Source organism: Rattus norvegicus, chromosome 4 (assembly GCF_021556685.1).
Source record: "Rattus norvegicus strain SHRSP/BbbUtx chromosome 4, alternate assembly SHRSP_T2T, whole genome shotgun sequence".
Taxonomy (NCBI): domain Eukaryota; kingdom Metazoa; phylum Chordata; class Mammalia; order Rodentia; family Muridae; genus Rattus; species Rattus norvegicus.
In genome coordinates, this window is record NC_141537.1 from 80,647,002 (window position 1) to 80,658,079 (window position 11,078).

The 11,078-nt window shown below is 43.6% G+C and overlaps 1 protein-coding gene and 1 long non-coding RNA gene across 4 annotated transcripts in view; one reads left to right on the forward strand and one right to left on the reverse strand.

The window, feature by feature from the left end:
• Positions 1-633: 633 nt before the first annotated feature.
• Cycs (cytochrome c, somatic) lies at positions 634-2,734 on the reverse strand. The gene is made up of 3 exons (NM_012839.2): positions 2,668-2,734; positions 1,696-1,872; positions 634-1,590 (listed from the first exon to the last, which is right to left on the reverse strand). Exons 2-3 carry the CDS (start codon positions 1,862-1,864, stop codon positions 1,442-1,444), a joined length of 318 nt encoding a protein of 105 aa, NP_036971.1. The 5' UTR covers positions 1,865-1,872; positions 2,668-2,734; the 3' UTR covers positions 634-1,441.
• A 170-nt stretch (positions 2,735-2,904) lies between these two features.
• Positions 2,905-11,078, forward strand: part of LOC102546410 (uncharacterized) — a 35,023-nt gene continuing 26,849 nt past the window's right edge. For all 3 annotated transcript variants that reach the window (XR_015685992.1, XR_015685994.1, XR_015685993.1), the window contains exons 1-2: positions 2,905-3,077; positions 6,614-6,867. This is a non-coding gene — a long non-coding RNA (uncharacterized LOC102546410). The remainder of the gene's footprint in view (positions 3,078-6,613; positions 6,868-11,078) is intronic.

Here is an 11,078-nt window from a genome sequence, read left to right on the forward strand (position 1 = left end):
TTATCAGGGCTGCAGAGGACTCAGAGCACTGGCTGCTCTTCCAGAGGACCCAGTCTGGAACTCTAGCACCCACACTACAGATCCTGCTTGTAACAGCAGTCCCAAGGGACCCAACACCCTGGGTTAGTCTTCAAGGGCACTGAACATGTGTAGCACACAGGTGTACATGCAGACAAAACACCACACACAGAAAATCAATCCAAAAACAAACAAGAAGATCCTATCCATCAGCCCAAAACTCCAAATTACAGAACTTCAGAACTTGTTTCCACAGATTGTCTTCAATTTCTTGTATGAAGCAGGATTTGTCATCAAGTGCTGTGTTTGACCTGAGACCTAGTTAATCAGTCTGAAGTCATCGATGCGGTCCTTTCCCCAGCCTTTTCACTCAGAGACACCACTTTCACCCTGCCATTCTCTATAAAATTTAGGACCATTCAATGAGTGTATAACTGTTCACCTTTACATGTCGGATTCTGGCCAAAGAAGTAAGGGTGAAGTGTTGCTCTAGTCTGAGTTGTCCCCGTATCAAGGTAATATCAACCAGTGCTTTCACTAGACCACGGTTTTACTAGGGAAAGTTTAAACAGCTTAAGTTTTGCCAACCATCATTAAAGCACAATCAAAAGATCATGATTTGTGATTGATTTAATTATCTTCTGACTGTTGATAACTTACAAATTATCTCCTTTATTTTCATCTTTCCATCTAGTAAGTTAGAAAAGAGTACCACTCCCAATCAGGCATGAACAGAAATTCCAGTTATGACTTTCCGAATGGGCATTTAAGGACAATTCTGAATTACAGCTTAGTCTTAGATAAGAGAAGATTTAAAAGGGCTAACTTGTTCTTAAAAGCATTTTAACTTGTAGATCAACTATAAAGAAGTGTTAAATACTCTTTATTTGATATCATACATAAACCACAGTAAATGCCTTTCAGTGGTGAAAGGCAGCATCATTGATGTAGGGAATTCTAATTAAAACAGCACTGTCAAGAATAGTTCCGTCCTGGTGTTTAGCATTGCCTGTCAGAGGCCAGTTTACACACACTGAAGCACGGGTGAGTCTTCTTGTTTCTGAGACAGTGACAGAATTTTCCCAGGATTTGAACATATTCATATACCCAGTTATATAAATCTAAGTATAAAACCATTCAATAGGTTTGAGGCGACACCCTCATATTTATGGAAAGGAAAATATTACTAATTAAGTCCAATCTTATCTTGAGAAAGGGAAAGCAGTGATAACATGTATTCAATTGGAAGTGTTACTTTAAAAAAGATCATATCCACTTTATGACAAGTCAATTTTACTTAAATCGGGGCTGTCCAACAAAAACATTGTTAGCCATTCATGATCTGAATTTGGTGTATGAATTAAATTATGGTATACATTAAAAGCCATGAGACATTTGTTTTGTAATAAATAAGGCAGTGGAATTATTCATTAGTAGCCTTTTTAAGATAAGCTATTAGGTCTGCCCTTTCTCCCTTCTTCTTAATTCCAGCGAAGATCATTTTTGTTCCAGGGATGTACTTTTTGGGATTTTCCAAATACTCCATCAGGGTATCCTCTCCCCAGGTGATACCTACACAGAAAGAGATGCAGCAGTTAAATGTTTTATACCTGATAAGTCTGCATTGGTTACACCCATGCAACCTGTGCTCTGTCTGAACAGCAGCTCCACACTTACCTTTGTTCTTGTTGGCATCTGTGTAAGAGAATCCAGCAGCCTGGCCTGTCTTCCGCCCAAACAGACCATGGAGGTTTGGTCCAGTCTTATGCTTGCCTCCTTTTTCCACAGTGTGGCACTGGGCACACTTTTGAACAAAAATCTTCTTGCCTTTTTCAACATCACCCATTTTAAATTCTAGAAATGAAAAAGACCCAACGGTTCAAGTCACTTGTTACAGCAAAACATACTATGGATCCCAATGACCACTCAAATCACTTAAGTACCAACCCTTTACAATACTACCACCAGGCTGGATGCTATCTAATAACTCAGTCTGTTTGCAATATCCTTCAACAGCAAGCGCGTTATTTAGGATTAAAGCAAACTTTCAAGACAGGCTCATGCCCAAGGAAGGGAAATGGAAACCCACAGTTCAAGCTTCAGTTTCTGAAGAAGGCAAGGTCAAAAAGTCAAATATGAAACTAGACTACAATTTTGTTAAGCCAAAACCACTATACCTCTTAGCATTTCAGAATGCTTAATTGCTGTCTGTGCTGTCATTTAAAGTCACTTCCAAAGATAAGGGAAAATACATCAATGGGGCTCGGGGGCTGAAGATCCTAAGTGCTTCCTCCTCCTGCTCTGGTCTCATTTGGAGGTTAAGTCACTCTTGCATTAGTCCGGCCCGGGAAGGCAAGGGAAGGAACCTTCTCACTCTCGCGTTCTGAGATCCCAGGGGTAACCACGAGGTCATCCAAAGGGGACTGAAGAAACCCACCTTTCCAGAAACTTAATCAGAAAAAGAACCAGCCCAGTTCTTAAGAAACAGCAGCTTCTGCTCTCAGAAGGTGCGGCGGGCAAGCTCCCTCTAGAACTCTGGGCCCCAGCCCTTCACCCACGGAGCCTCCACAGTTCCGCATGTCTTTGTAGGTCAGGCCTGCCTCGGTCTCCTCGCCCTCTTCCCGCCCCGCGTCCCCGTCGCGCGCTCACCGGTCCGGGCTGGTCAACACCACAAAGGATCAGACTCTTAGGGAGACGTCCCGCTCTCTAGCCCAAGGACACGCCGGCCCGCGCCTATGTACCGGTGTCAATGCAACCACACTTGTTCTGCCCTCCCGCGGCCGGACGTGCGGCAGCGCCGGGCACTGCGCCGTGACGTAGCCGCATGTCATTGGCTCCAGGATTGGGAGCGCTAGCAAGGTGCGCGCGCATGCGGGCTAGCATGGTAGGTTGTACCGAGAGGGCGCCCTTCCTCTAGAGGCCTCGTTTGCCCGACACTTACGACAGGCCCTTGGACGTAAGGCGTGGACGTGGATGACGTCACCCTCCGGCCTGCGTGTTGGGGAGGAGCGAGTAGCGGGGTGGTCGCTCCCTCGGGATTTGGGTGCGGCTGGGCTCAGGTAACACCGGCTCTTAGGACTCCTTCTGCCTCCGCCCACGGGTAGTGCTAAGACCGCCGCCCAGTCTGAAGGCGACCTTTACCCAGGCTTGGTCTAGATTCCCTGACTAGCGTAACTGCACCGGACTCATGCTGGTGACCTTCACTCTGTTAAACCATCTTCTGTTCTCCCAGTGAAAGCCTCAAAGCTGGGGATGGTGCGGTACATGTGGCAGACGGGATCTTATCCCTGTTTTCTTCCCCTAGTTTGTAGAAAAAACAAGGAGGGTGTGCAGGCAAGCTTTAAGGAAGAAACAGGATTTGCCTGATTAGAGGATACTTGGGAATCTGCTAGATTCGCATCCCTTCTGTCCATATTGGAGATGGAAGTTTTCTGTTGTACTTCAAAACGAACTCTCCGACACGCTAAATTCAGCCACTGGAAGTTTTCTTCATTACTCCTGTCTCCCAAATTCAGATGAATGTCGGCCCTTTCCCTATGTTCTGACATGTGTTTATAGATGGCTGGTGTGTGTCAGGCCCTTCTCAGTATAAACCTACATATTCTGGTTGAGTTTGTTTCTATGCTACCATCCTTCCTTCCACCGTCAGATTAACACTAGGTGTCAGAAGGCTCCAAATCTCCAAAGATCTCTTTCCAGCTACTGGTCCTGTGATCTGCTCGAAGACTTCAGTCTGTATGAGTATAGATGTTAGGTATTCCCAGGGGTAGTTGATTCCAAAATCAATCCCCAGAACCCATACAGAACTTAAGTTCTTCACATAAAATAGTGTAATATTTGTATATAATCTACACAATCTCCCCAATATTTAAATTATTTCTAGATTATAACATATAACGCCAAATATGGTGTTACTTAGGAAAAACGACAAAAATGCTAGTCCTTCAGTATTTGCGAGAATATTGTTAGCCTAACTACGTAGTATGTGATGTCATCTGCTGTTTTCTGATGACATGGATGTGGAATCCATAGATAGGAAGGTCTGACATATTTCCATTGTTTTTAAATAGTCCTAACTTTAATTCCTCTTTCTCTTAAAACAGTATTATACTGCCACATCTTACTGTAAAACAGTGGGACTCACAGCACATTGAAGACTTTTGTGGCTTTCGGGGGTACTAATTGAACATTCAGATACAGTGCTTATGTACATTTAAGTTGTTCGTATATAGGCTTATTCGTCAGACTCTTAAAGTTTTTAAAGACATGGTATAGCAAATCTGTAGACATTCAATATGTCCTTAAACCAAGCCCTGATATTGCCTTCCATATTTCTCCAAAGAAAGTGTAGTCCTCAACTGAAGTCACTGTGCTCTCAATATCTTTTCTTTGTAGAATAGAAGATAACCATTTTTAGTTTATAAGTGAATTGGCCAATGAGAAGATTTCCAAGAACATCCTACTGCAGGTCTTGTAGGTACACCAGTGACTCAGCTGACCAAGTGAATAGTTTGACATCTTAGTTTATTCCCGTAAGCTAGATATACTCAATTGATTGCTTATCCAGCATGCATTCATGAAGCCCTGGGTTTGATCCCTAACACTGTGCAAATGGATGATGGTTGTGGTGGTGGCTGTAATCCACACCAGGAATCCAGGATTGGGCAGGAGAAGACAGTAGTAGAATGAGAAGTTTATCGTCATCCTGGGCTAGTTCAGGCTGGGTGACATAAGGAGACCTTGTCTCAAACAAATTTATTCCCATGAGGAAGAGAATAGGAAATAGACAGCTCTTCATCTTTTTCTAACTAAAACAATTGTGGATAAAGAGTCTTATTTCTAAAAATTGTGGGGAGATAAGGGGAAAGAACAGTAAAATCACTTGCCAAGCATGGTGGCAACGTGCCTTTAATCCCAGCACCAGGGAAGCAGAGGTAAGCACCAGGGAAGCAGTGGATCTCTGAGTTCAAGGCCATCCTGGGCTTCAGAGTAAGTCCCAGGTCAGCCAGGGCTACACAGAGAAACCCCGTCTCAAGAACAACAACAAGCCCCCTCCAAACAAACAAAACAAAGCAAAAACCCCTCCTTCCTGTGGAAAGGAGATACCATAAATTCTATGCTGTTGCAGTGCCTCCCAACATTTGGGAGGGAGACAGAGCATCAGTTCAAGGTCATCCTGGACTACATAGCAAATTCAAGACCTGTTTGAGACATAATAACCTCCCCCCCCCTCTCTCTCTTTCTCTCTCTCTCTCTCTCTCTCTCTCTCTCTCTCTCTCTCTCTCTCTCACACACACACACACACACACACACACCATAAACAACAGCAGTCCATAGTCAGCCTACTTGAATTATTTGCGTAGGAAAAGGAAACTGCATATTGTTTTATCTCCATTGCTCTGTGTGCTCTATCTTATCCTTTGGAAGGATAGTGGCTGGTAAGAGTCGTAACTGTTTTAAAGCAAACTCCTCTCTTTTCAACAATATCATGGATTGCCTATTTTTTTTAAACTATGAACAAAAAGCTATTAAAATGCCCTTCTCAATCAAAATATGTAGCCGAGGCCACAAGAAGTCTGCAGTTTGCAGGCAGATAATGTGCTCGTCCCATGCTGAGTCTAGGGCCAGCTTATGGACCGAGAGGAAGCCATCTCCAGCTGTACTGGCAGCTCAGCAAATGAGAAGTTCAGCTCAGAGGTGGCTTGGAGCAGCTTTGGCAGGGACGCCTGGGTAATGCTGCTACACTTTAAAGGATCAAAACAGTTATTCCCAGTAAGCAGGTTAGTCTTGTCTGCCTTGGATTTAGTGATACTGGGATGAAACCATTTCCTTCAACTTTGAGGACAGTGAGGAAGGAAGATTCTAAGAGCCACTGGGAATGGAAAGCACCAAGGAAACTGTGTCTTCCAAATGCAGCAGAACTGATGCACATACGAACTCACAGAGACTGTGGCAGAATACACAGAGCTCACACAGGCCCGAGCAAGGTGGGGTGCCAGCACTGAGAGGGGGAAGTGAGCATGATCTCCCACCCCTAAGCAAAAGGCTATCTCCAATTGGCAACCACATAGACGCAAAGGAAAAGTTAGTTTCCTGAGTGGAGGCAAGAGTCTCAGTGGGTCTACAAACCTCACTGAAGGCCAGGGCTGGCCAGTTATAGGTGGAAAACTCAGAACCAATTCAGTTGATTTTGGAGAATTTTTTTTTTTGTCTCACTTTGGGCAGTTTTTACCTTTTTGTTCTTTTGCTTGTATTATGGCTTCCGGCTTTGTGTTTTCTTTGTACGTGTGCGTGAGCACACTTTGTGCTCTTTCTCCCCCCTCGCCTGTTTATTTGCTTTTATTCTATTCTCTTTATTTCTAATTTGCCTGTTGGTTTTGTAAAGAGAGAAGGGAAGAAGATTTGGAAGTTGGAAGGGTGGGTGAATGGGGAGGGCCTGAGAGGAGATGAAGGGAGGGAACTGTGATTAGAATGTTGTATGAAAAAAATCTATTTTCAATAAATATGTAATTTTAAAAAACCACTTTCTGAGGACTTCATAGTTTCAGGTTACCTTCATGCAAGTTCAGAATTATATTTTATTGTCTCTGCACAGTCTAAGAAAGTTCTGTCTGAAAATATAAACAAAGTGGCTGCGAGTGGACAGTGCATCCTGGTCTCTGGTGAATCTGCAGAGGACTAGAATATCTAAACCCAAGTCCTTGACGATCCCCGTGCTTTTGGGAAACTCTGAGCCTGAGATGCTAATGAGAAACAACAAAGATACAGCTTATTCCTAAAGCGCTCAAGGCAGTCTGCTGAATAGGAGCGTGAAGTAGAAGTCATCGACAGAGGCTGCTGTATCACCATGTAAGTATTCACCTAACTGAATGTATGTGTGCGTGTATGTTAGACTTACATGTTAAATTTTACTACTGTATTATGTGGGCACCTGCATGTCAGGTTGCATGTGTGGATTGTGAAAGGACAATCTGTAGGAGTCTGTTCCCTTTTTCCACCAATTGAGTCTCCGAGGTGGAGCTCAGGTCATCAGCCTGGCAGAAAAGGTGTTTGCCCACTGAACTACCTTGCCAGCATTGAGCCTTATAGAAAGCATATTTTTTTTTTACTGTATATACTTTATTTTCATGATTATAACTTTAATTTGTAAAGTTCTTTTTGGTTCTTACCTGTTTTGTTATTGTCTTAAACTGTCTTTGGTTTCTTGTACATTTTTTTCTTTGCCACCTTCTCTGAGCTGAACTTCTGATTTGCTGAGCTACTAGTTCAGCCAGAGATGGTCTCCTCTCAGTCCATAAGCCAGCATTAAATAGCACATATTTTACATTAAAAAAAAAAACCTAAAGGGCCTACTCTGATTTTTGTCATGTTGTCATAGTTAGGGTTTTACTACTGTGAGCATGTCTTTAATCCCATCACTTAGGAGGCAGAGGCAGGTAGATCTCTGAGTTCAAGGACAGTCAGGACTAGAAAGAGAGTTCCAGGATAGCCAGGGCTGTTACACAGAGAAACCCTGTCTTAAAAAACAAAGGGAGGAAAAGGAGGAGGAAGAGGAGGGGAAGGGAGAAGGGAGGAGAGGAAGAGGAAAAAAGAAACAAGAGGAAGAAAGGAGGGGGAGGAAGAGAGGAAGAGGAGGAGAAGGGAGGAGAGGAAGAAGAAAAAGAAGAAACAAGAGGAAGAAAGGAGGAGGGGGGGAAGAGAGGAAGAGGAGGGGAAGGGAGAAGGGAGGAGAGGAAGAGGAAAAAGAACAAGAGGAAGAGGAGGGGGAGGAGGAGGGAAAAAGGAAGAGGGAGGGAGAGGGGGAGGAGGAGACGCTCTCTGCTTACAATTTGGACACAATTTTGGTGTTTATTCTTCAAAGATTCATGTCCTCTAAGCTTGCTCCAGAATTAATGACGAGCCATTTTCGGCTCTGGCTGTAAGTATACGTTAGTTCCCTCAAGAGTGGATTAGTTCCTGAGAGAGCCAGCTGTTATGAAGGAGCAAGCCTGGTCCCTCTTGCTTCCTTCTTTGCCATGAGACTTCTTTCTTGTGTTTCCCCACCATAAGATACTGTTTGCCCCCCCCCTCTCTCTCTCTGTGTGTGTGTGTGTGTGTGTGTGTGTGTGTGAGAGAGAGAGAGAGAGAGAGAGAGAGAGAGCGAGAGAGAGAGCACTATATATAAAGCAATGACAAAATGCCAGTTACTATAAGTTTGAAGGCAAACCAGGGAGTAGAATAGAGAATGTCAGATACATGGCTTTTGTACTGGCTGGTTTTGTGTGTCAACTGGACACAAGCTGGAGTTATCCCAGAGAAAGGAGCCTCCCTTGAGGAAATGCCTCCATGAGATCCAGCTGTAAAGCATTTTCTCAACTAGTGATCCAGGGTGGGAGGGCCCATTGTGGGACTGGTAGTCCTGAGTTTTATAAGAAAGCAAGCTGAACAAGCCAGCAGAAGCAAGCCAGTAACATCCCTCCATGGCCTCTGCATCAGCTCCTGCTTCCTTACCTGCTTGAGTTCCAGTCCTAACTTCCTTTGGTGGTGAGCAGCAATGTGGAAGTGTAAGCTGAATAAACCCTTTCCTCCCCAACTTGCTTCTTGGTCATGATGTTTGTGCAGGAATAGAAACCCTGACTAAGCTTTCTTAATTAGATTTACTGTAGTTTAATTTCCTCCTTTTTATTGTGGTAAAACACGTCACATAGAGTTTGCCATGTTCTGTTCGGTGGTGCATTAAGTATAGGCATACTGTGCAACTGACCAATATCTGCTCATAGAACTCCATCTTGCAAATCTGGAGTTTCACACATCCTGAGATGGATAACTTTGTTGGCTTGACTGGATTCTATAATATCCAGGTAGCCAGTACTATTTCTAGGTATGTCAATAAATTATGTCCAAGAAACTGGCATTTCAAAATTAGTGAACTAAGTAAGACAGATCCTCTTTCATCCATAATGGGTAAGCATGTGCAATTGGTTGAGGGCCCAGAGAAAACAAAGAAGGGCATTCCTGCTGTTTCCTCAGGAGCCAGAGCTCCCTTCTTACCTGTGGGACAAGCAGTTCTAGATTCTCTGGCCTTTGGAACTTGTACCAGCAAGCCCTTAGTTCTTAGGCAGAATTATACTGCACTAGATTCCCTGGTTGTGGGCTCTCCGGGTGTGGATTTCACCATGCTACTCAGTTGTCTGGACTTTTCAGCTTTCAGATGCCTTTGTGTGTGTTGTACGCTTGTAGCATAAGACATAATCTAACAAGCAAAGTAAAGTTTTCCTGTGTTATTTTTTAAGAGTGACTTTGGATGGATAGTCTTCTTCAACCTGGAATCCTCCATTAAAAACTGTCACCAATGACCTTTTTAATGAACTGTGTGGAATACAGCTGTCTTCTCACTAAAGGACAGAGCCCTTCATCTTAATTACAGCAGTGAGGAATAGGGTAGACTTCCTCTTAGGAGTTGGTAACTGTGACAGCACTGAATCGAAGGCTGTGGTACTTCTGCATAGCAGTGGCTTAGGATGCAGTTGTACACCCTTGAGACTCAAGGAAAGTGTATGATGAGAACGTCAAGCTCTTGCACCCGTATACGTATGGTTCAGTGGGTAAGGCACTTGCAGCAAAGCCCAGCAACCTGAGTTGTCTAACTCCCACGTGCGCACTGTGTGTGTGTGTGTGTGTGTGTGTGTGTGTGTGTGTGTGTGTGTGTGTGACAATTGTAAAAAGAAACAGGGTGGAACTGAGTTCCTATACTGTTGAGTTGTGTCTTTTAAATACTTGTTCTTTAGAAGTTCTGTCCTGTGGCATGTTCTATGACTAAAGGATTAAATTAATATGTCCACTGTATTGCCCACTACCTTGGATATCCAAATGGCTTTTTTTTTTCCATTTGTTAAAAGCTGGTTTTTTTTTATTAACTTGAGTATGGCTTTTTAAAAAGATATTTACTTTACAAAAAAAATTGTGTTAAGTGCAAGTGCATGAATGCCACTGTCATCAGACTGCATGTAAGTGCCTCTACCCACTGAGTCATCTGTCAGCCCCAAATTTCTGATGTCTGTTACACGCATGTGTGCATGCCGAAATGCTCCCCTCTATCACTCTCTACTTTATGCCTTGGATGCAAGATCTTTCCTTGGATGTGGAGCTAGGTAGGGTTTTTCAGGTGGGCAGAAACCTAGCAAGCCCTAGTGATTGTTCTTTTTCTTCCAGCACCAAGGGCTCCTTACAAGCATGGTTGGAATCCTAGCTGCCTTATGTGGGTCCTTATGGCTGGAGAACAAGTGCTTTTCCCTGCTGGGCTCTCTCCCAGAACCTATATTAGAAGGTGTGGTGTTCCGGATCAAACCCAGGCATGCTAGTGAAGGACTCTACCACTGAGTTACACTCCAGCTGTAGTCTATAAAGACTATGATTCAGGAGTTGTCATGTGATTGATTATATTACATACAGTTTAAGTATTTCAATATGGAATGTTTTGCTTTCCTTTATACCTACCTATAATTCATAATTTTAGCTCAGAATGGGCTTCAGGAAGGTACATGTTGGTTATACAAAAAAAATTCAAAACATGTAATGTTATTTTGTGTATGCACGTGAGCCAGTAAGTTTTACTGGCATTACTTATAGGATTATAGGTGACGGTTATGGACAGGAATAGAAATGACTCAAACAGGTGCATCCCAGCCTGCCTCAGCTCAGGTGACAGTTCACAAAAGCTGGGGACTCACGGTACATTTTGAAGTAGCTTGTCATGCTGGAGGCTCATGTAGGCTCTCTTCTGGGAAGCTTAGCTGACCTCCTTTCACGTAGTTTGGCTGATCTGTTTTCACTCACATACTTGGTCTCATCTGAGGCTCTTCTAAGCAACTCAGCTTATCTCAACTCCTAACTTTTTCACGCTAGTAAGCTTGTCATGGTAAATTATTTTTATAATGTATTTCTTGGGCCAGTAAGAAGCCTCAGTGAGTAAAACCACTTGCCGTGTAAGCATGATGACCTGAGCTGGATCCCTGGAACCCACAGTGGAAGAAGACTCATTAAGGTTGCTCTCTGATCCCTCCACTGGGGCTGTGATGGGC

Excerpts from the sequence above, each read along its gene's own strand:
- Cycs (NM_012839.2), bottom strand. The coding sequence starts at position 1,864 with ATGGGTGATGTTGAAAAAGGCAAGAAGATTTTTGTTCAAAAGTGTGCC. Across the intron at positions 1,591-1,695 it reads AGATGCCAACAAGAACAAAG|GTATCACCTGGGGAGAGGAT; the intron begins GTAAGTGTGGAG and ends CTTTCTGTGTAG.